The sequence below is a fragment of the Salmo salar genome, chromosome 07 (genome assembly GCF_965601325.2).
Source record: "Salmo salar chromosome 07, fSalSal1, whole genome shotgun sequence".
Classification (NCBI taxonomy): Eukaryota; Metazoa; Chordata; class Actinopteri; order Salmoniformes; family Salmonidae; genus Salmo; species Salmo salar.
In genome coordinates, this window is record NC_138297.1 from 71,247,469 (window position 1) to 71,273,162 (window position 25,694).

The 25,694-nt window shown below is 43.2% G+C and overlaps 1 protein-coding gene across 1 annotated transcript; it reads left to right on the forward strand.

Moving 5' to 3' along the window:
• Positions 1-3,234: 3,234 nt before the first annotated feature.
• Positions 3,235-25,419, forward strand: LOC106594603 (serine protease FAM111A). Its single transcript, XM_082978035.1, has 5 exons — positions 3,235-3,605; positions 6,237-6,280; positions 8,505-8,567; positions 22,401-22,436; positions 22,663-25,419. Exons 2-5 carry the CDS (start codon positions 6,242-6,244, stop codon positions 24,421-24,423), a joined length of 1,899 nt encoding a protein of 632 aa, XP_082834161.1. The 5' UTR covers positions 3,235-3,605; positions 6,237-6,241; the 3' UTR covers positions 24,424-25,419.
• The last annotated feature ends 275 nt before the right edge of the window (positions 25,420-25,694 follow it).

Here is a 25,694-nt window from a genome sequence, read left to right on the forward strand (position 1 = left end):
AGAGAGAACCCATGTTATAATTGATATGTTGTTGTGTATCTTTTAGTTCAAACTGTAAACTTTGTTTAGTTGAGTCCATGGATTCATGTTGAATCCTGTTGGGGGGGCTTTTAGTTGAGTCCATGAATTCATGTTGAATCCTGTTGGGGGGGCTTTTAGTTGAGTCCATGAATTCATGTTGAATCCTGTTGGGGGGGCTTTTAGTTGAGTCCATGAATTCATGTTGAATCCTGTTGGGTCGGGCTTTTAGTTGAGTCCATGAATTCATGTTGAATCCTGTTGGGTCGGGCTTTTAGTTGAGTCCATGAATTCATGTTGAATCCTGTTGGGGGGGCTTTTAGTTGAGTCCATGAATTCATGTTGAATCCTGTTGGGGGGGCTTTTAGTTGAGTCCATGAATTCATGTTGAATCCTGTTGGGTCGGGCTTTTAGTTGAGTCCATGAATTCATGTTGAATCCTGTTGGGGGGGCTTTTAGCTGAGTCCATGAATTCATGTTGAATCCTTTTGGGGGGGCTTTTAGTTGAGTCCATGAATTCATGTTGAATCCTTTTGGGGGGGCTTTTAGTTGAGTCCATGAATTCATGTTGAATCCTGTTGGGGGGGGTTTTAGTTGAGTCCATGAATTCATGTTGAATCCTGTTGGGTCGGGCTTTTAGTTGAGTCCATGAATTCATGTTGAATCCTGTTGGGGGGGCTTTTAGTTGAGTCCATGAATTCATGTTGAATCCTGTTGGGGGGCTTTTAGTTGAGTCCATGAATTCACGTTGAATCCTGTTGGGGGGCTTTTAGTTGAGGCCATGAATTCATGTTGAATCCTTTTGGGGGGGCTTTTAGTTGAGTCCATGAATTCACGTTGAATCCTGTTGGGGGGCTTTTAGTTGAGTCCATGAATTCATGTTGAATCCTGTTGGGGGGGCTTTTAGTTGATTCCATGAGTTCATGTTGAATCCTGTTGGGGGGCTGTTAGTTGAGTCCATGAATTCATGTTGAATCCTGTTGGGGGGGCTTTTAGTTGAGTCCATGAATTTATGTTGAATCCTGTTGGGGGGGGCTTTTAGTTGAGTCCATGAATTTATGTTGAATCCTGTTGGGGGGGCTTTTAGTTGAGTCCATTAATTTATGTTGAATCCTGTTGGGGGGGCTTTTAGTTGAGTCCATGAATTCATGTTGAATCCTGTTGGGGGGGCTTTTAGTTGAGTCCATGAATTCATGTTGAATCCTGTTGGGGGGGCTTTTAGTTGAGTCCATGAATTCATGTTGAATCCTGTTGGGGGGGCTTTTAGTTGAGTCCATGAATTCATGTTGAATCCTTTTGGGGGGGCTTTTAGTTGAGTCCATGAATTTATGTTGAATCCTGTTGGGTCGGGCTTTTAGTTGAGTCCATGAATTTATGTTGAATCCTGTTGGGTCGGGCTTTTAGTTGAGTCCATGAATTCATGTTGAATCCTGTTGGGGGGGCTTTTAGTTGAGTCCATGAATTTATGTTGAATCCTGTTGGGTCGGGCTTTTAGTTGAGTCCATGAATTTATGTTGAATCCTGTTGGGTCGGGCTTTTAGTTGAGTCCATGAATTTATGTTGACTCCTGTTGGGTCGGGCTTTTAGTTGAGTCCATGAATTCATGTTGAATCCTGTTGGGGGGGCTTTTAGTTGAGTCCATGAATTCATGTTGAATCCAGTTGGGGGGGCTTTTAGTTGAGTCCATGAATTCATGTTGAATCCTGTTGGGGGGGCTTTTAGTTGAGTCCATGAATTTATGTTGAATCCTGTTGGGTCGGGCTTTTAGTTGAGTCCATGAATTCATGTTGAATCCAGTTGGGTCGGGCTTTTAGTTGAGTCCATGAATTCATGTTGTATCCTGTTGGGGGGGCTTTTAGTTGAGTCCATGAATTTATGTTGTATCCTGCTGGGTGTTCCCCACTCTTGTTTTAACCCCTGTGCACATGGATATATTCTTAGCTAAGGAATGTTTTTCATCTGTGGTGTTTATCCAGGAACGATAGCATTAGCATGGTGGAAACAAAGAAAAAACCTATGGAAAATGCTAACAGAGAACTGTCTTAGTTATAACTGTCTTGAGGGCTAAAGCTGTTTCTAGAACCTGTTCAGGTGACTTCATGATTCATACTTAGGAATGTGATCTAGCATGATTACTCTATTTTAGTGCTGTGATGAGATGTATGGAAGCTATTTGAATTGAATAGACTGAAACCGGTTGGTTTAGGGTGGGGCATGACGGTTTGCAGGTGAACACAACAGCAGAACATGGTCTATTGTAGAACATCCACAGATAGACTAGTCTAAAGTGTTACCCATGAAGGCTGTAGCTGTTAACAACAAACATTGAGCCATTATCTTACGTCAGATAGCTTGACGATTTCATCTGCTCTGACATACTGTATTAACTTTATTTGATCAAAGATCAAGAGCGTTTGAATCCCAACAGAACACAGGACATCTCCAACAGAACACAGGACATCCTCAACGGAACACAGACCATCTCCAACAGAACACAGACCATCCCCAACAGAACACAGACCATCCCCAACAGAACACAGACCATCCCCAACAGAACACAGACCATCCCCAACAGAACACAGACCATCTCCAACAGAACACAGACCATCCCCAACAGAACACAGACCATCCCCAACAGAACACAGACCAACCCCAACAGAACACAGACCATCCCCAACAGAACACAGACCATCCCCAACAGAACACAGACCATCTCTAACAGAACACAGACCATCCCCAACAGAATACAGACCATCCTCAACGGAACACAGACCATCAGTGAAGAGTACACGGCATAAAATAATGAAGGATCTCAATTGCGTTTCCTTGGTTCCTTGCATCCTCTCTCCTCGCCTCTTTTTCAAAACCCATTGGATTAGTTTAAATTTCTTTTATTTTTTATTTAACCTTTATTTAACTAGGCAAGTCAGTTAAGAACACATTATTATTTTACAATGACGGCCTACACCATCAAAACCCTCCCCTAACCCAGACGACGCTGGGCCAATTGTGCGTCGCCCTATGGGACTCCCAATCCCAGCCGGTTGTGATACAGCCTGGATTCGACCCAGGGACTGTAGTGAAGCCTCTAGCACTGAAATGCAGTGCCTTAGATTGATGCGCCACTCGGGAACCCGAGAAGGTGCGTCACTTGCCACCAACAGATGGTGGCGAGGAAAGATGACAAGAGCAATTAATTAATCAATTAAGGAAATGCTATTTAAATGTAAAGGTCAACAGGAGTTCTCCCTATGAGCACAAGACATTGAAAATATATTTTTGGGGTTGAAAAGACTTAAAAAGACATTGAAAAACAAGACATCTTTCAACCATATTTTGCTGGTATTTCTCTTCCTCAAACACCAAGACAATACCATCATCATAATCGATTCTGTTGAATGGTTTTCCTTTGAGCCCGTCCATTGGGTAAACACCTGGTTTAACCAGTACCATTCCGCAGGTTGTGTCTATTAATATTCATCATTGTACAGGTATAAAAACATACGTACGCAAGTATAAAAGCGATGATCACTGCCACAACTTCCTCTTTCAACACAGATCTCAGATCAACCAACGCAGTAACACAGGTAGGTTACTAAACATTTATATAATACCGGTCGATCTTGTTCGTGTTTAAGTCTTTATATATATATATATATATATATATATATATATATATATATATATTACAATGAGAAGGGAAGGATACAGGTCGGTCTTGTTAGTGTTTATATCTATATATATATATTACAATGAGAAGGGAAGGATACAGGTCGGTCTTGTTAGTGTTTATATCTATATATATATATATATATATATATATATATATATATATATATATATATTACAATGAGAAGGGAAGGGTACAGGTCAGTCTTGTTAGTGTTTATGTCTTTATATATATATATATATTACAATGAGAAGGGAAGGGTACAGGTCAGTCTTGTTAGTGTTTATGTCTTTATATATATATATATATTACAATGAGAAGGGAAGGGTACAGGTCAGTCTTGTTAGTGTTTATATCTTTATATATATATATATATATATTACAATGAGAAGGGAAGGATACAGGTCAGTCTTGTTAGTGTTTATATCTTTATATATATATATATATTACAATGAGAAGGGAAGGATACAGGTCAGTCTTGTTAGTGTTTATATCTTTATATATATATATATATATTACAATGAGAAGGGAAGGGTACAGGTCAGTCTTGTTAGTGTTTATATCTTTATATATATATATATATTACAATGAGAAGGGAAGGATACAGGTCAGTCTTGTTAGTGTTTATGTCTTTATATATATATATATATATATTACAATGAGAAGGGAAGGGTACAGGTCAGTCTTGTTAGAGTTTATGTCTTTATATATATATATATATATATATATATATATATATATATATATATATATATATATATATATATATATATATATTACAATGAGAAGGGAAGGGTACAGGTCAGTCTTGTTAGTGTTTATATCTATATATATATATATATATATATATATTACAATGAGAAGGGAAGGATACAGGTCAGTCTTGTTAGTGTTTATGTCTTTATATATATATATATTACAATGAGAAGGGAAGGATACAGGTCAGTCTTGTTAGTGTTTATGTCTATATATATATATATATTACAATGAGAAGGGAAGGATACAGGTCAGTCTTGTTAGTGTTTATGTCTATATATATATATATATATTACAATGAGAAGGGAAGGATACAGGTCAGTCTTGTTAGTGTTTATATCTTTATATATATATATATATATATTACAATGAGAAGGGAAGGGTACAGGTCAGTCTTGTTAGTGTTTATATCTTTATATATATATATATATTACAATGAGAAGGGAAGGATACAGGTCAGTCTTGTTAGTGTTTATGTCTTTATATATATATATATATATTACAATGAGAAGGGAAGGGTACAGGTCAGTCTTGTTAGAGTTTATGTCTTTATATATATATATATATATATATATATATATATATATATATATATATATATTACAATGAGAAGGGAAGGGTACAGGTCAGTCTTGTTAGTGTTTATGTCTTTATATATATATATATATATTACAATGAGAAGGGAAGGGTACAGGTCAGTCTTGTTAGTGTTTATGTCTTTATATATATATATTACAATGAGAAGGGAAGGATACAGGTCAGTCTTGTTAGTGTTTATGTCTTTATATATATATATATTACAATGAGAAGGGAAGGATACAGGTCAGTCTTGTTAGTGTTTATGTCTTTATATATATATATATTACAATGAGAAGGGAAGGGTACAGGTCAGTCTTGTTAGTGTTTATGTCTTTATATATATATATATTACAATGAGAAGGGAAGGATACAGGTCAGTCTTGTTAGTGTTCATGTCTTTATATCAGGTCATTATATTAATACAATTATAATGAGTTGATGCATGTACAGGGAGGAAACTGTATTTCAAAAAAAAAATTATTGATAGTAGTTACAGTCTTGTCTCATCACTATAACTTCTGTACGGACTCAGGAGAGGCAAAGTGGAGAGCCATGCGTCCTCCGAAACACAACCCAACCAAGCCGCACTGCTTCTTGACACAACACACAGACAACACAGAAGCCAGCCACACCAATGTGACACCATACACCTGGCGACCGTGTCAGCATGCACTGCACCCAGCCCGCCACAGGAGTCACTAGTGTGCAATGAGACAAGGACATCCCTGCCAGCCAAACCCTCCCCTAACCCAAACGACACTGGGCCAATTGTGCACCGCCCCATCGGCCTCCCAGTTACGGCCGGCTGCAACAGAGCCTGGGCTCAAACCCAGAATCTCTGGTGGCACAGCTAGCACTGCAATGCAGTGCCTTAGACCACTGCGCCACCCAGGAGGCCCATCAGTTCTTGAATGAATTGTTTTCACTTGTGTCTGCCAGTCACTTCTAATTGGAGAATAAATAAACCTACAAGCTGTAGGCTACTATACAATCACAACTTACTTTGCAACTAGTTGGAAACAACTTAACTCATTGAGTGCCATTGGAACTGACAATACAGTAGGCGTGTTGTGTCTGTTTTACAAGCCGAAGACAGAAGAAAGGTGCTGGTGTATCTTGTAGTATTTTGTTGTTTATTAAAAACCCTGCAACCTACCTGTTATTGTCAACCATAAAATATCAAATAATATTTTTTTAAATAATGATTTCACAGGTCCAATGGCAGCCATGGTGAAATCTGAGCCTCTTGATGGCAATGTAAGTTAATACATGTATTTGTGTAAAATAAGTAATTTTTGTTTTAGTTGCAATCTATGCATGCCTTTTGATGGGTCACATAATAAAGCCTCATATTTACTTTTTTTTATAAAATCAAAGTTGTTGTTCAGGATGGCTGATAGTAATGACAACTATTAGAGCACTTGGCTACCTGCCACCCCAAACATGACCAAAAGTATGTGGACACCTGCTCGTTGAACATCTCATTCCAAAATCATGGGCATTAATATGGAGTTGGTGCCCCCTTTGCTGCTATAACAGCCTCCACTCTTCTGGGAAGGCTTTCCACTAGATGTTGGAACATTGCTGCGGGGACTTGCTTCCATTCAGCCACAAGAGCATTAGTATGGTTGGGCACTGATGTTGGGCGATTAGGCCTGGCTCGCAGTCAGCGTTACAATTCATCCCAAAGGTGTTCGATGGGGTTGAGGTCAGGGCTCTGTGCAGGCCAGTCAAGTTCTTCCACACCGACCTCAACAAACCATTTCTGTATGTACCAAGCTTTGTGCACGGAGGCATTGTCATGCTGAAACAGGAAAGGGCCTTCTCTAAACTGTTGCCACAAAAGTTGGAAGCACAGAATCGTCTAGAATGTCATTGTATGTTGTGGCGTTAAGATTTCCCTTCACTGGAACTAAGGGGCCCGAACCATGACAAACAGCCCCAGAACATTATTCTTATCACGTTTAGGTAAGACCCAGATGCAGACGGTGTAGAAGTAACAAGACTTTATTCCAACAACAGGGGCAGGCAAACAACAGGTCAAGGCAGGCAGGGCTCAATAATCCAGAGAGGGTGTAAAGGGTCCAGAACGGCGGGTAGTCTCAGGGTCACGGCAGGCAGGGGTCAGTAATACAGACCGGGGGGGGAGGTACAAAACGACAGGCAGGCTCAGGGTCAGGGCAGGCAGAAACATCAAAACCGGGAAGGACTAGAAAACAAGAGCAGGAAAACAGGCAGGAGCAGGGAAACAAACGCTGGTAGGTTTGACGAACTAAAGGAACTGGCAATAGACAAACAGAGAACACAGGTATGAATCCACAGGGGATAATGGAGAAGATGGGCAACACCTGGAGGGGGGTGGAGACAATCACAAAGACAGGTGAAACAGATCAGGGTGTGACAATTCTTCCTCCACCAAACTTTACAGTTGGCACTATGCATTCGGGCAGGTAGTGTTGTCCTGGCATCTGCCAAACCCAGATTAGTCCGTCGGACTGCCAGGTGGTGAAGATGGTGATTCATCAGATGGTGATTCATCACTCCAGAGAACGCGTTTCCACTGCTCCAGAATCAATTGGTGGCGAGCTTTACACCACTCCAGCCAACGCTTGGCATTGCACATGGTGATCTTAGGCTTGTGTGTGGCTGTTCGGCCATAGAAACCCATTTCATGAAGCTCCCGACGAACAGTTCTTGAGCTGACGTTGCTTCCAGAGGCAGTTTGGAACTCTAGTGAGTGTTACAACCGAGGACAGACAATTTTTCTGTGTTCCGTTCTGTGAGCTTGTGTGGCCTACCACTTCGCAGCTGAGCCGTTGTTGCTCCTAGATGTTTCCACTTCACAATAACAGCACTTACAGTTGACTGGGGAAGCTCTAGCAGGGCAGACATTTTGACAAACTGACTTGTTGGAAAGGTGGCATCCTATGACGGTGCCATGTTGAAAGTCACTGAGCTATTCAGTATGGGCCATTCTACCACCAATGTTTGTCTATGGAGATTGAATGGCTTTTTGCTCAATTTTATACACCAGTCAGTAACAGGTGTGGCTGAAATAGCCAAATCCACTAATTTGAAGGGGTATGCACATATTGTGGTGTATATATATAGTGTATGTTGAAGGAGTGTCCACATACTGCTGTATATATAGTGTATGTTGAAGGGGTGTCCACATACTGCTGTATATATAGTGTATGTTGAAGGTGTGTCCACATACTGCTGTATATATAGTGTATGTTGAAGGTGTGTCCACATACTGCTGTATATATAGTGTATGTTGAAGGTGTGTCCACATACTGCTGTATATATAGTGTATGTTGAAGGTGTGTCCACATACTGCTGTATATATAGTGTATGTTGAAGGGGTGTCCAGATACTTTTGGTCATGTAGTGTATGTGTATCCATATTATCATGATATTCTGAAAGTCCATATTGTATTTTCTTTAGAACCTTCAATCTCCTGTTATTTTTCTCTTCCAGGGTGATTCACTGTCAGATCAAATGGCTACAAAGATGAAGATAACTGAGCCTAATGATAGCATGGTCAGTATAATGTTTATAACACATTCATTTGTTTTCTACCATGAAGTATTGGTTTGATCAATATTATGTTTTGTTTTCAGCTAATAATATAAGAAAAAGATAATAGATCATTTTTTACAATTTTGTACATTTATTTTTTAAATGAGAAATGTATCTTTTGTGGCTAAAAGTGTCTGCTAAATGGAATATATTATATTATATTATAAAAGCACATGCTATATTGCTATGAATGAGCTGGAAACATACTGAGCTTTCAGAAAGTATTCATATCCCTTATCCCTTATGACTTATTCCACATTTCATTTTCAATACATTTGCAAAAATGTCTAAAAACATGTTTTCACTTTGTCATTATGGGGTATTGTGTGTAGATGGTTGAGAAAAAAACATAAAATGAATCAATTTTGAAATCAGGCTGTAACACAACAAAATGTGGAATTAGTCAACAGGTATGAATAGAATACTTTCTGAAGGCTCTGTAGCTCTAAATGATTCCACCATGAGTAGGAAGTCACTACTCTCCAGCAGGAAGTAGAGCCATACAAATGATACCAATAGTATGTATAAAATTTGCCATTTGTTAAGTATATTGCTTTTAAGTCATATAAAAAAAAATGTTTATTGCAAATCTACGATACAAATACTATAGATAAATACTATAGCTATGAGTTAAAATAAGTGCAATGAGTTTATTTCTGAATAGTCATGTATATATATTCAGTGTACACCTACAGGGCCTTCAGAAAGTATTCAGACCCCTTGACCTTTTCCACATTTTGTTACGTTACAGCCTCATTCTAAAAATTATTAAATTGTTTTTTTTCTCATCAATCTACAAACAATACCCCATAATGACAAAGCAAAGCCAGTTTTTTAGAAATGTTTGCTAATTTATAGAAAAATAAGAAATATCTCATTTACGTAAGTATTCAGACACTTTACTCAGTACTTTGTTGAAACACCTTTGGCAGCGATACAGCCTCAAGTCGTCTTGGGTATGGAGCTACAAGCTTGGCACACCTGTATTTGGGGAGTTTCTCACATTCTTCTCTGCAGATCCTCTCATGCTCTGTCAGATTGGATGGAGAGCGTCACTGCACAGCTATTTTCAGATCTCTCCAGAGATGTTAGATCGGATTCAAGTCCGGGTTCATGCTGGGCCACTCAAGGACATTCAGAGACTTGTCCCGAAACATTTCACCTTCTTTATTACTTTACCAAACATATCATAACATTAGTGATGGTCAAAATCTGTTACATTTGTCAACATCTAAATCAACATTTGGGCCATTTAGACAGCGTGTGTCCCTGCTATAGACAAGGGGAGAAGGACTAGGTAAAGGGTCTAAATCAACATTTGGGCCATTTAGACAGCGTGTGTCCCTGCTATAGACAAGGGGAGAAGGACTAGGTAAAGGGTCTAAATCAACATTTGGGCCATTTAGACAGATTGTGTCCCTGCTATAGACAAGGGGAGAAGGGCTATGTAAAGGGTCTAAATCAACATTTGGGCCATTTAGACAGATTGTGTCCCTGCTATAGACAAGGGGAGAAGGGCTATGTAAAGGGTCTAAATCAACATTTGGGCCATTTAGACAGATTGTGTCCCTGCTATAGACAAGGGGAGAAGGGCTATGTAAAGGGTCTAAATCAACATTTGGGCCATTTAAACAGATTGTGTCCCTGCTATAGACAAGGGGAGAAGGGCTATGTAAAGGGTCTAAATCAACATTTGGGGTATTTAGACAGCGTGTGTCCCTGCTATAGACAAGGGGAGAAGGACTATGTAAAGGGTCTAAATCAACATTTGGGCCATTTAGACAGCGTGTGTCCCTGCTATAGACAAGGGGAGAAGGACTATGTAAAGGGTCTAAATCAACATTTGGGCCGTTTAGACAGCGTGTGTCCCTGCTATAGACAAGGGGAGAAGGACTATGTAAAGGGTCTAAATCAACATTTGGGCCATTTAGACAGCGTGTGTCCCTGCTATAGACAAGGGGAGAAGGGCTATGTAAAGGGTCTAAATCAACATTTGGTCCATTTAGACAGCGTGTGTCCCTGCTATAGACAAGGGGAGAAGGGCTATGTAAAGGGTCTAAATCAACATTTGGGCCATTTAGACAGCGTGTGTCCCTGCTATAGACAAGGGGAGAAGGACTATGTAAAGGGTCTAAATCAACATTTGGGCCATTTAGACAGCGTGTGTCCCTGCTATAGACAAGGGGAGAAGGGCTATGTAAAGGGTCTAAATCAACATTTGGTCCATTTAGACAGCGTGTGTCCCTGCTATAGACAAGGGGAGAAGGACTATGTAAAGGGTCTAAATCAACATTTGGGCCATTTAGACAGCGTGTGTCCCTGCTATAGACAAGGGGAGAAGGGCTATGTAAAGGGTCTAAATCAACATTTGGGCCATTTAGACAGCGTGTGTCCCTGCTATAGACAAGGGGAGAAGGGCTATGTAAAGGGTCTAAATCAACATTTGGGCCATTTAGACAGTGTGTGTCCCTGCTATAGACAAGGGGAGAAGGACTAGGTAAAGGGTCTAAATCAACATTTGGGCCATTTAAACAGCGTGTGTTACTCCTATAGACAAGGGGAGAAGGGCTATGTAAAGGGTCTAAATCAACATTTGGGCCATTTAGACAGCGTGTGTCCCTGCTATAGACAAGGGGAGAAGGGCTAGGTAAAGGGCTCCATTTTGTTGTTCTGTAGCATATGCAATGTGTCTGTGTAACGTCAACACAGGGAGTCAGGAAGCAGGTGCAGTGAGTTTAATAATAACGAACATGGAACGATACAAAACAAGAGAAACGTCTGACAAGGAAACAACCAATACTACCTGCTGACTGATAATAACAGAGTGCAATATAAAGGGTAAGTAATCTTGAAGTAATGAAGTCCAGGTGTGACTGATAACAACAGAGTGCAATGTAAAGGGTAAGTAATCGTGAAGTAATGAAGTCCAGGTGTGACTGATGATGAGACGCAGGTGTGTGTAAAGATGGGTTGCCAGAACCACTGGTTAGTAGACCGGCAACGTCGAGCACCGGAGAGGGGAAGTAGACATAACATTACCCCCTGATGCGCGACTCCAGCATCAGTCCTCAGGACGGTGGAATTCTCGGATTATGTTGGGATCTAGAATGTCGTCCACCGGAACCCCGTACCGCTCCATGACGTTGGGAGTCCAGGAGTGATCTGACGGCATAGGCGGGGCTCCCCTCGATGTCCAAGGGAGGCGGAGGGATGTCATGAGGGACGGCATCAGCCAGGGAACTAGGAACCACCGGCCTGAGGAGGGAAAAATTAAAAGATGGTGAGATTGGGGAGTTGTAATCTGTAAATTACCTTGTTGACCCTCCGGAGGACCTTGAACGGCCCCACAAACCAGGGACTCAGCTTCTTACAGGGCAGGCGGAGCGGGAGGATCCTGGTGGAGAGCCAGACGTGATCACCAGGATGGAACAGTGGAGCCTCACTGCGGTGGTGATCCGCCTGGTTTTTCTGACGGCAGGATGGCGCGCTGGAGTCTCACGTGGGCATCGTTCCATACCTCTTCTGCGCACCTGAACCACACGTTCACCGCAGGAGCGTCGGTCTGGCTCAGGGTCCACGGAGCCAGGGGCCGGCTGATAGCCCAGAACACACTGGAAGGGAGTCAGCCCGGTGGGAGTGTCGCAATGAATTCTGGGTGTATTCAGCCCAAGTAAGGAATCGTGACCACTCCCCCTGCAGGTCCTGGCAGTGACTCCTCAGGAACCTCCCCAGCTCCTGGTTCCTCCTCGCCACCTGCCCGTTAGATTGAAGCCGGTACCCGGAAGTGAGGCTGACCGTGACCCCCAGCTTCTCCATGAAAGCCTTCCATACACGTGATGTGAATTGGGGTCCACGATCGGAGAGTATATCCTCTAGAAGGCCATAGTACTGGAAGACCTGCTGGAACAGTGCCTCAGAGACCTGGAGAGCAGTAGGGAGACCAGAGAGAAGGATGAAACGGCATGATTTAGAGAATCTGTCCACAACCACCAAAATGGTGGTGAAACCATCAGAGGGGAGATCAGTGATGAAATGAAGATGAGACCAGGGACGCTGAGGCACGTGAAGGGGAAGGAGTTTCCCTGCTGGAGAGTGCAGGGGAGATTTAGATTGAGTACATACTGAACATGAGTTGACATAGTGTTCGACGTCCTGCACCAAAGTGGGCCACCAGTATTTCTCAGAAACGGATTGAGTGGTGCGGTTGATGCCTGGATGTCTAGCGGCGAGGGATGTGTGTGCCCAAGTCAGCAACCGATCTCTTACCCCCGTGGAGACGTAGATGTGCTCCGGAGGGCAGGTGGCAGGTTCCCTCTCCAGATCCTGGTGGATGTCCACATCTACATCCCAAAACACAGGGCCAATGATACGGACCGATTGATGGGCTGGCAGACACTCACTGGGCCCTCAACCAAATCAAATCAAATTTTATTGGTCACATACACATGGTTAGCAGATGTTATTGGTCACATACACATGGTTAGCAGATGTTATTGGTCACATACACATGGTTAGCAGATCCTATTGGTCACATACACATGGTTAGCAGATCCTATTGGTCACATACACAGGGTTAGCAGATCCTATTGGTCACATACACATGGTTAGCAGATCCTATTGGTCACATACACATGGTTAGCAGATCCTATTGGTCACATACACAGGGTTAGCAGATCCTATTGGTAACATACACATGGTTAGAAGATGTTAATGGTCACATACACATGGTTAGCAGATCCTATTGGTCACATACACATGGTTAGCGTTTACATTTACATTTAAGTCATTTAGCAGACGCTCTTATCCAGAGCGACTTACAAATTGGTGCATTCACCTTATGATATCCAGTGGAACAACCACTTTACAATAGTGCATCTAAATCTTTTAGGGGGGGGGGGGGTTAGAAGGATTACTTTACCCTATCCTAGGTATTCCTTAAAGATGTGGGGTTTCAGGTGTCTCCGGAAGGTGGTGATTGACTCCGCTGTCCTGGCGTCGTGAGGGAGCTTGTTCCACCATAGGGGTGCCAGAGCAGCGAACAGTTTTGACTGGGCTGAGCGGGAACTGTGCTTCCGCAGAGGTAGGGGGGCCAGCAGGCCAGAGGTGGATGAACGCAGTGCCCTCATTTGGGTGTAGGGACTGATCAGAGCCTGAAGGTACGGAGGTGCCGTTCCCCTCACGGCTCCGTAGGCAAGCACCATGGTCTTGTAGTGGATGCGAGCTTCAACTGGAAGCCAGTGGAGAGAGCGGAGGAGCGGGGTGACATGGGAGAACTTGGGAAGGTTGAACACCAGACGGGCTGCGGCGTTCTGGATGAGTTGTAGGGGTTTAATGGCACAGGCAGGGAGCCCAGCCAACAGCAAGTTGCAGTAATCCAGACGGGAGATGACAAGTGCCTGGATTAGGACCTGCGCCGCTTCCTGTGTGAGGCAGGGTCGTACTCTGCGAATGTTGTAGAGCATGAACCTACAGGATTGGGTCACCGCCTAGATGTTAGTGGAGAACGACAGGGTGTTGTCCAGGGTCACGCCAAGGTTCTTAGCACTCTGGGAGGAGGACACAATGGAGTTGTCAACCGTGATGGCGAGATCATGGAACGGGCAGTCCTTCCCCGGGAGGAAAAGCAGCTCCGTCTTGCCGAGGTTCAGCTTGAGGTGCTGATCCGTCATCCACACTGATATGTCTGCCAGACATGCAAAGATGCGATTCGCCACCTGGTTATCAGAAGGGGGAAAGGAGAAGATTAATTGTGTGTCGTCTGCATAGCAATGATAGGAGAGACCATGTGAGGATATGACAGAGCCAAGTGACTTGGTGTATAGCGAGAATAGGAGAGGGCCTAGAACAGAGCCCTGGGGGACACCAGTGGTGAGAGCACGTGGTGCGGAGACAGATTCTCGCCACGCCACCTGGTAGGAGTGACCTGTCAGGTAGGACGCAATCCAAGAGTGGGCCGCGCCGGAGATGCCCAACTCGGAGAGGGTGGAGAGGAGGATCTGGTGGTTCACAGTATCAAAGGCAGCAGATAGGTCTAAAAGGATGAGAGCAGAGGAGAGAGAGTTAGCTTTAGCAGTGTGGAGAGCCTCCGTGACACAGAGAAGAGCAGTCTCAGTTGAATGACCAGTCTTGAAACCTGACTGATCTGGATCAAGATGGTCATTCTGAGAGAGATAGCAAGAGAGCTGGCCAAGGACGTCACGCTCAAGAGTTTTGGATAGAAAAGAAAGAAGGGATACTGGTCTGTAGTTGTTGACATCGGAGGGATCGAGTGTAGGTTTTTTGAGAAGGGGTGCAACTCTCGCTCTCTTGAGGATGGAAGGGACGTATCCAGTGGTCAAGGATGAGTTGATGAACGAGGTGAGATAAGGGAGAAGGTCTCCGGAAATGGTCTGGAGGAGAGAGGAGGGGATAGGGTCAAGCGGGCAGGTTGTTGGGCGGCCGGCCGTCACAAGTCGCAAGATTTCATCTGGAGAGAGAGGGGAGAAAGAGGTCAAAGCATAGGGTAGGGCAATGTGAGCAGGACCAGTGGTAGGAAGTGGACCAGCGGTGTCGTTTGACTTAACAAATGAGGAGCGGATGTCGTCAACCTTCTTTTCAAAATGGTTGATGAAGTCATCCGCAGAGAGGGAGGAGGGGGGGGGATGATTCAAGAGGGAGGCGATGGTGGCAAAGAGCTTCCTAGGGTTAGAGGCAGATGCTTGGAATTTAGAGTGGTAGAAAGTGGCTTTAGCAGCAGAAACAGAAGAGGAAAATGTAGAGAGGAGGGAGTGAAAGGATGCCAGGTCCGCAGGGAGGCGAGTTTTCCTTCATTTCCGCTCGGCTGCCCGGAGCCCTGTTCTGTGAGCTCGCAATGAGTCGTCGAGCCACGGAGCAGGAGGGGAGGACCGAGCTGGCCGGGAGGATAGGGGACATAGAGAGTCAAAGGATGCAGAAAGGGAGGAGAGGAGGGTTGAGGAGGCAGAATCAGGAGATAGGTTGGAGAAGGCTTGAGCAGAGGGAAGAGATGATAGGATGGAAGAGGAGAGAGTAGCGGGAGAGAGAGAGCGAAGGTTGCGACGGCGCAATACCATCCGTGTAGGGGCAGAGTGAGAAGTGTTGGAGGAGAGCGAGAGGGAAAAGGATACAAGGTAGTGGTCGGAGACTTGGAGGGGAGTTGCAATGAGATTAGTGGAAGAACAGCATCTAGTAAAGATGAGGTCAAGCGTATTGCCTGCCTTGTGAGTAGGGGGGGAGGTGAGAGGGTGAGGTCAAAAGAGGAGAGGAGTGGAAAGAAGGAGGCAGAGAGGAATGAGTCAAAGGTAGACGTGGGGAGGTTAATGTCACCCAGAACTGTGAGGGGTGAGCCATCCTCAGGAAAGGAACTTATCAAGGCGTCAAGCTCATTGATGAACTCTCCAAGGGAACCTGGAGGGCGATAAATGATAAGGATGTTAAGCTTGAATGGGCTAGTAACTGTGACAGCATGGAATTCAAAGGACGAGATAGACAGATGGGTCAGGGGAGAAAGAGAGAATGTCCACTTGGGAGAGATGAGGATTCCAGTGCCACCACCCCGCTGGCCAGATGCTCTCGGGGTATGCGAGAACACGTGGTCAGACGAGGAGAGAGCAGTAGGAGTAGCAGTGTTATCTGTGGTAATCCATGTTTCCGTCAGCGCCAAGAAGTCGAGGGACTGGAGGGTAGCATAGGCTGAGATGAACTCTGCCGTGTTGGCCGCAGACCGGCAGTTCCAGAGGCTGCCGGAGACCTGGAACTCCACGTGGGTTGTGGGCGCGGGGGCCACCAGGTTAGAGTGGCAGCGGCCACGCGGTGTGAAGCGTTTGTATGGTCTGTGCAGAGGGGAGAGAACAGGGATAGACAGACACATAGTTGACAGGCTACAGAAGAGGCTACGCTAATGCAAAGGAGATTGGAATGACAAGTGGACTACACGTCTCGAATGTTCAGAAAGTTAACCTCTATGTGACCGGCGGGACGAATTCGTCCCACCTACGTAACATCCACTGCCAACCTGTGGCGCGATTTTCAAAATCTTCAAAATCCTATTACTTCAATTTCTCAAACATATGACTATTTTACAGCCATTTAAAGATAAGACTCTCGTTAATCTAACCACACTGTCCGATTTCAAAAAGGCTTTACAACGAAAGCAAAACATTAGATTATGTCAGCAGAGTACCAAGCCAGAAATAATCAGACACCCATTTTTCAAGCCAGCATATAATGTCACCAAAACCCAGAAGACAGCTAAATGCAGCACTCACCTTTGATGATCTTCATCAGATGACAACCCTAGGACATTATGTTATACAATACATGCATGTTTTGTTCAATCAAGTTCATATTTATATCAAAAACCAGCTTTTTACATTAGCATGTGACGTTCAGAACTAGCATACCCCCCGCAAACTTACGGGGAATTCGCTAACATTTTACTAAATTACTCACGATAAACGTTCACAAAAAGCATAACAATTATTTTAAGAATTATAGATACAGACCTCCTCTATGCACTCGATATGTCCGATTTTAAAATAGCTTTTTGGTGAAAGCACATTTTGCAATATTCTAAGTATATAGCCCAGGCATCACGGGCTCGCTATTTAGACACCCGGCAAGTTTAGCACTCACCATAATCATATTTACTATTATAAAAATGTCATTACCTTTTGTTGTCTTCGTCAGAATGCACACCCAGGACGTCTACTTCAATAACAAATGTTGGTTTGGTCCAAAATAATCCATCGTTATATCCGAATAGCGGCGTTTTGTTCGTGCGTTCCAGACACTATCCGAAATAGTAAAGAAGTGTCGCGCGCTTGGCGCAATTCCTGACAATAAAATTCAAAGTATTCAATTGCCGTACGTCGAAGCATGTCAACCGCTGTTTAAAATCAATTTTTACGTCATTTTTCTCGTAGAAAAGCGGTAAAATTCCGACAGGGAATCTCCTTTTCGGCAAACAGAGGAAAAAATCCCAAAGGCGGGGGCGGTCGGGGTCACGCGCATAAGCTAGTGTCTCTTGATGGGCCACTTGAGAAAGGCGATAATGTGTTTCAGCCTGGGGCTGGAATGACGACATTCTGTTTTTTCCCGGGCTATGAGAGCCTATGGACGACGTGGGAAGTGTCACGTTAGAGCAGAGATCCTTAGTAAATGATAGAGATGGCAAAGAAGTTCCAGAAATGGTCAGACAGGCCACTTCCTGTAAAGGAATCTCTCAGGTTTTGACCTGCCATTTGAGTTCTGTTATACTCACAGACACCATTCAAACAGTTTTAGAAAATTTAGGGTGTTTTCTATCCATATGTAATAAGTATATGCATATTCTAGTTACTGAGTAGGAGTGGTAACCAGATTAAATCGGGTATGTTTTTTATCCAGCCGTGTCAATGCTGCCCCCTAGCCCTAACAGGTTTTAAGCTTACGTTGCAAAAATCTTATTGACTAAAATGATACAGTTCTGCTGGCTGGTGGAGTAGGCTAGCTAGCAGTGGCTGCGTTGTTGACTGTTTGAAAGTGTAGCTGGCTAGGTAACCTCGATAGTTTCTGTACTACACCTTATCATGATACAAAGGCAACTATGTAGCTAGCTAACCTAGCACTAATCAAGACGTTCCTTTGTAATGTATTTAGTTTCTACAATGCTGCTCGTCGGTAAAAGTTGGCTAGGTTTGGAAAATGGCGTTGCGGAGGACGAAAATAGCTGGCTAGCTAACCTCGATAATTACTCTAAACTACACAATTATCTTTAATACAAAGACAGCAAAGACAACTGACAAAGACAACTATGTAGCTAGCTAACACTACACTAATCAAATCGTTCCGTTGTAATGAATTACTTTCTACAGTGCTGCTAGTCGGTAAAAGTTGGCTAGCTAGCAGTGGGTGTGGCGTGGTGTGGTGTTGACTAAGTGTGTTGACTAAGTTTGGAAAACGGCGTCGCGGCGGACAAAAATAGCTGGCTTGCTAACCTCGATAATTACTTTAAACTACACAATTATCTTTGATACAAAGACAGCTATGTAGCTAGCTAAAATTGCTCAGATCAAACAAATCAAACCGTTGTAATGTAATGAAATGTAATATTACCTGCGGAGCGAAGTGCAGCACGACCACTCACTCCAAACCCGGAAGTGACAGATCCTATTGGTCACATACACATGGTTAGCAGACCCTATTGGTCACATACACATGGTTAGCAGATGTTATTGGTCACACACATGGTTAGCAGATCCTATTGGTCACATACACATGGTTAGCAGATCCTATTGGTCACATACAAATGGTTAGCAGATGTTATTGGTCACATACACAGGGTTAGCAGATCCTATTGGTCACATACACAGGGTTAGCAGATGTTATTGGTCACATACACATGGTTAGCAGACCCTATTGGTCACATACACATGGTTAGCAGATGTTATTGGTCACATACACATGGTTAGCAGATCCTATTGGTCACATACACATGGTTAGCAGATGTTATTGGTCACATACACATAGTTAGCAGACCCTATTGGTCACATACACATGGTTAGCAGATGTTATTGGTCACATACACATGGTTAGAAGATCCTATTGGTCACATACACATGGTTAGCAGATGTTATTGGTCACATACACATGGTTAGCAGATCCTATTGGTCACATACACATGGTTAGCAGATGTTATTGGTCACATACACATGGTTAGCAGATGTTTATGGTCACATACACAGGGTTAGCAGATCCTATTGGTCACATACACAGGGTTAGCAGATGTTATTGGTCACATACACATGGTTAGCAGATCCGATTGGTCACATACACATGGTTAGCAGACCCTATTGGTCACATACACATGGTTAGCAGATCCTATTGGTCACATACACATGGTTAGCAGATGTTATTGGTCACATACACATGGTTAGCAGACCCTATTGGTCACATACACATGGTTAGCAGATGTTATTGGTCACATACACATGGTTAGCAGATGTTTATGGTCACATACACAGGGTTAGCAGATCCTATTGGTCACATACACAGGGTTAGCAGATGTTATTGGTCACATACACATGGTTAGCAGATGTTATTGGTCACATACACATGGTTAGCAGATGTTAATGTGAGTGTAGCGAAATGCTTGTGCTTTTAGTTCCAACAGGGCAGTAATATCTAACAAGTAATCAAATAATTCCCCAACAACTACCTTATACACACAAGTGTAAAGGAATTAATTAGAATATGTACATATAAATATATGGATGAGCGATGGCCGAGCGGCATTGGCAAGATGCACTAGATGGTATAGAGTACAGTATATACATATGAGATGAATAATGTAAGATATGTAAACATTATATAAAGTGGCATTGTTTAAAGTGACTAGTGATACCTTTATTAAATCCATTTATTAAAATGGCCAGAGATTTGAGTCAGTATGTTGGCAGCAGCCACTCTATGTTAGTGATGGCTGTTTAACAGTCTGATGGCCTTGAGATAGAAGATGTTTTTCAGTCTCTCTGTCCCCGCTTTGATGCACCTGTACTGACCTCGTCTTCTGGATGATAGCGGGGTGAACAGGCAGTGGCTCGGGTGGTTGCTGTCCTTGATGATCTTTTTGGCCTTCCTGTGACATCGGGTGGTGTAGGTGTCCTGGAGGGCATGTAGTTTGACCCCGGTTATGCGTTGTGCAGACCTCACTACCCTCTGGAGAGTCTTGCGGTTGTGGGCGGAGCAGTTGCCATACCAGGCAGTGATACAGCCCGACAGGATGCTCTCGATTGTGCATCTGTTAAAGTTTGTGAGTGTTTTTGTTGACAAGCCAAATTTCTTCAGCCTCCTGAGGTTGAAGAGGCGCTGCTGCGCCTTCTTCACCACGCTGTCTGTGTGGGTGGACCATTTCAGTTTGTCCGTGATGTGTACGACGAGGAACTTAAAACTTTCCACCTTCTCCACTGCTGTCCCGTCGATGTGGATAGGGGGGTGCTCCCTCTGCTGTTTCCTGAAGTCCACCATCATCTCCTTTGTTTTGTTGACATTGAGTGTGAGGTTATTTTCCTGACACCACACTCCGAGTGCCCTCACCTCCCTGTAGGCTGTCTCGTCGTTGTTGGTAATCAGGCCCACTACTGTTGTGTCGTCAGCAAACTTTATGATTGAGTTGGAGGCGTGCGTGGCCACGCAGTCATGGGTGAACAGGGAGTACAGGAGAGGGCTGAGAACACACCTTTGTGGGGCCCCAGTGTTGAGGGTCAGCGGGGTGGAGATGTTGTTTCCTACCCATACCACCTGGGGATGGCACGTCAGGAAGTCGAGGGCGGGGTCAAGACCCATGGTCTCAAGCTGAGTTTGGAGGGTACTATGGTGTTGAGTGCTGAGCTGTAGTCAATGAACAGCATTCTTACATACAGTAGGTATTCCTCTTGTCCAGATGGGATAGGGCAGTGTGATTGCGATTGCGTCGTCTGTGGATCTATTGGGGCGGTAAGCAAATTGAAGGGGGTCTAGGGTGACAGGTAGGGCGGAGGTGATATGATCCTTAACTAGTCTCCATTACCTTCTATAGCTTGACCAAAAAGCCAGTTGCTTTATTGATTTACTACCATCTGGTTTAGACAGGACCTTTCCAGAAGTTGAGCGTGGGGCAGGTATGTTAGGTAGGCGGGCATTTATACAGTACCCTATATGTGCAGTGATCACCAACAGTCTCTGGTTTAGACGTGGTTGCCATAGCAGTAGGCTACTACACTATCACAACTGATTTTTCTAGATTCATTTAACCAAAGCTTAGCTGGTCATTGAGTACCATTGGATCTGGCTTGTTCTTGTGAACCACCGGTAGGGTGACTATTTTACAAGCCAAAGAGAGAAGGTACTGGTTTATCTTGTGTTTGGGTCTTTATTGAAAGCCCTCTCTGGGCCGTCTTCTTCCCTGTTCTTCTTCCGTCTACCTGTTCTCGGTCGTTCTCACAAGTAGAGTGCCTTTTGCCCTTTTTATATTTTAAGTAGAAGTGTGCATCAATATTGCATTTTAAAAGCCTGTTATATTAAATGAACTGTGCTTTGATATAGTCCCAAATGGAAAGTTCTATAAATCTGATTTTGCATAAAGATTTGCTAAAATAAAGACGCCATTTGTCCCTCCTCATGTTTTCTTTCTATTTCTAGGAACATTTTAACCCAAACATTACACCACGTTTTGACTATCATTGTTAAGCTTTTGTTGCTATGACAGTCATTTTTGAAGATGTTTCATTATATAACGTGATTAGTGATGAATTTACAATTTTCCCTAATTTCAAGATCAACCCTGGTACGTACGTGAACTGAACTCTCATTTGAAAATGGTGAAACTATTCCTTTATAAAAAATGTTTCAAAAGAAACATGAAACATCTAATAGTTATAGTGTAAAAAACAGGTGAGCTGGGGAAGGGGAAAGGGGATACCTAGTCAGCTGCTCGTTGCTACGTCATTTCACTGAGTCTACCTTTAACCTCTTGAGATGGGAAAACATGTGTCACGTTCTGACCAGTAAGGGGCTATTTGTTATTGTAGTTTGGTCAGGACGTGGCAGGGGGTATTTGTTTTATGTGGTTTGTACGTCATTTCACTGAGTCTACCTTTAACCTCTTGAGATGGGAAAACATGTTATTTTAGGAAGTTGAACGTGCTCTTTATGACAATGTTACAATTAGGTTAAACAAATTGTTATTGTTTTAAACCAAATTACCCAAGAGGCACTATTGATAGAATGACACCTCTTATCAACCAATGGACTTCATAATAATGTTGAATCATTTCACAGGTCCAAGTGGTGAAGTCTGAGCCGCTTAAGAGCAATGTAAGTGAAGTTATTTTAGTTTAAGCATGACTTTGATGGGTCACATAATAAAAGCATCATCAGCAATCAAGGACAGAGGGATCTTGTCTGTATATATTTATACTGTTTCTCAATATGATGAAAATATACTGCAGAGTATCTCAGAATACTTTATGCTCACCATTTTAGTAACATCAGTAACATGAGCATATTGATGCCAAAATCAATTTTCGATTTTCTTTTACAGATTAATCCAGAAACGAAACACAGTCACGTGTTCTTCTTCAGTTGCTCAACTCTTAACGTAACCAACGAGGAAATCTTGTGCACCAAACCTGGAACACTATTGAGAGCACTTAAAACGGGTTCATTCAAGGACAAGAAGACACTGAAAGGGAAAGACATTGTCATCAAGAGTTATAAGGGGTACATAGTGAAGCACTTTCCATGTTGGCTGATCAAAGAGAATGACCATCTCACTATTGAGATGGCCACATGTGCCACAGATGAAACTGCAGGGGACACAGATGAGGAAACAGACAATTATGTCACTTTCTCTATTGAGACAACAGGAGGGAAAAACAGCATATCAAAACCAATACTTAGAAACAAACATCTTCGGTCCTACGGACCTCTATGTATCTATGCAAAACAGGAGGATGAAGTGAAGAAGGCTCTACGAAATGATGGGCGCTTCTCTAACATTGTGTTTGAACAAAAATGTCAGCTCTCTGAGCGAATAACAGAGAGCAAGGTTTCAATGGGGCAAATAGTAAAAAACCTTAATAATCGAAGCTTTGCAATCTGTCTGACACAACTTAAGGAGGAAACGGACTCCACAATAAAAACCCTTGTAAACTCTGAAGGAGATAGAACACAGATGACTCCATCGACGCTAACAACTGAAACATCAGATGTAGGGGAGTCCTCTTCGAGAACAAAGCAGGAACGGAAAAGCAATCCCATGCCAGGCCATGGTGAAATATTGACGATCCTTCGCAACCAGTTTGATGATCTGGTGAAGCAGATGGAAAGTAGGAGGGAGGACAGCCAAAAGAAGACACTTCCTGAAGAGTTGGATCTGATGAAGCAGGAATTCGGGAAAATCAGACAGAAGTTCTCGGAGGTTCACAGAGTGAAGAAATTGATTAAACTTGGTGCCTCCGTTTGTCAGGTGATTGTTGAGGGTGTTCAGGTTGTTCAGGAGACAGGCTTCGTGCTGTTTGATAACTACATCCTAACAAATGGACATTTGTTTGGTGAAAATGTAAGAAAAAACATGCAGCTGTTAGTTGACGTATCTGTGAAGTTCAACTATGAAAATCCAAATGGATCCGATGTGAACGTGATCAAAGCAAAAACCCTGCTGATCGACTTTCAACATGGACTTCAGGGAAAACATTACATGGACTATGCCATACTGGAGATGGAACCTCCGAAAAACAAGCAACAGAAAAAGGTCCCTCCTGGTCTCCTCCGTGAATATGGCCCAGTTCCAGCATGCGGTGGGGCCTGCCTCATTGGACACCCAGGTGGACTGGTGAAACAAATGGACCCCACCTCCATCATTGGCAGTGAAATAAGAGAGGAGGCTGCGAATAAATATAAACGGGAAAATGGACATGCAATCTTCACAATAAATGATGCCGTTGAAGGAAACAAAAAGCGCCACGAGGACGTGATGCAGGAGAACAAGGACGACTTTGTGACCTATAACACCTCCTTCTTCCATGGATCTTCTGGCTCTCCAGTCTTCGATGACCTTGGTCGAGTGTTTGGCATGCATACTGGTGGCTTTGACTATAAGGATAAGCGCACTCAGAGCACACAGAGTGTGTTAGAGTACGCCCTCCCTCTGTTCACCATATTACAGAACTTTGTCATCCGTTTGAAGGAGGACGACAATCAGGCAGTTTTGACAAGAGTTCAGGAAGAGGCACAGAAAAACCTCATCCTGTTTGAGGCTCTTTTCAAAACGTGTGGTCATGAGCCTATGGATATGTCGTAGGAGATTGTTGCAAATACAGCTAATACAATGCCACCCAGTGGTTGTCCTGGGAACAACACAACAATTCCACCCAGTGGTTGTCCAGGGAACAACACAACAATTCCACTCAGTGGTTGTCCTGGGAACAACACAACAACGCCACCCAGTGGTTGACCTGGGAACAACACAACAATGCCACCCAGTGGTTGACCTGGGAACAACACAACGTCTATTTAGAATTCAGAGGTAGGCTGCAAATACTGTAATGTCAGTATTTCTGTTCAACCATTCCACTAGTGCCTTTTGGGCATTGATAGATTACTTGTCCTAGGTCAAAGGTACATGTTTTTTTAATCATTTGTATTGTTTTATCTCTCATGCACCTTTGTTTTCTGTAATTCTCATCACCTGTTCCTTATGAAGTACGCTGCATTTCTGTGAAGCATGGTTTCCTTTGAAAAATAAACTTTGGTCTCAGTGGGCCTTCCCTGCAAAAATAAACATTTAATAGATTAAGACATCTACCTAGATCAGATTGTAACAATTTAAATATGGTTTTATTTTTGTTCTACATTTTGATCACTTGTCTTTGCTTTAACGTGTCTCAAAATATCATGTGGAATAGAGTCATGTTGAATAGTCATGGCTCACTACTTTTGTACTCTTCTGAGACGGTGACTTCCCAGTAACTTCAGGTCCTTTGTAGCTCAGTTGGTAGAGGATGGTTAGATTCCTGGGACCACCCATACTTACAAAACAATATTTTATGCAGTGTGACTGTAAGTCTCTTTGGATAAAAGCGTCTGCTAAATGGTATATTATTATATTACTTCATGGATCCATCATTCTGCTTTCTTGGTTTTGACAATGTAGCTTGTTAAAGTTAATCATGGATACAATGTGGTAACTATTATTACATTGGAATTCTGTATCATGTTGAAATTGTTATAACTCATGAAATGAAAACAACCATGCATAAAACTAGTGACAGACTAATCAATAAATGTGACAATTACAGCTTGCTTATTGCTTCTTATTGCAAGTGGACCAAACAATGGTGTGTCTGATCACATGACTGTGACCACACAATGGTGTGTCTGATCACATGACTGTGACCACACAATGGTGTGTCTGATCACATGACTGTGACCACACAATGGTGTGTCTGATCACATGACTGTGACCACACGATGGTGTGTCTGATCACATGACTGTGACCACACGATGGTGTGTCTGATCACATGACTGTGACCACACAATGGTGTGTCTGATCACATGACTGTGACCACACA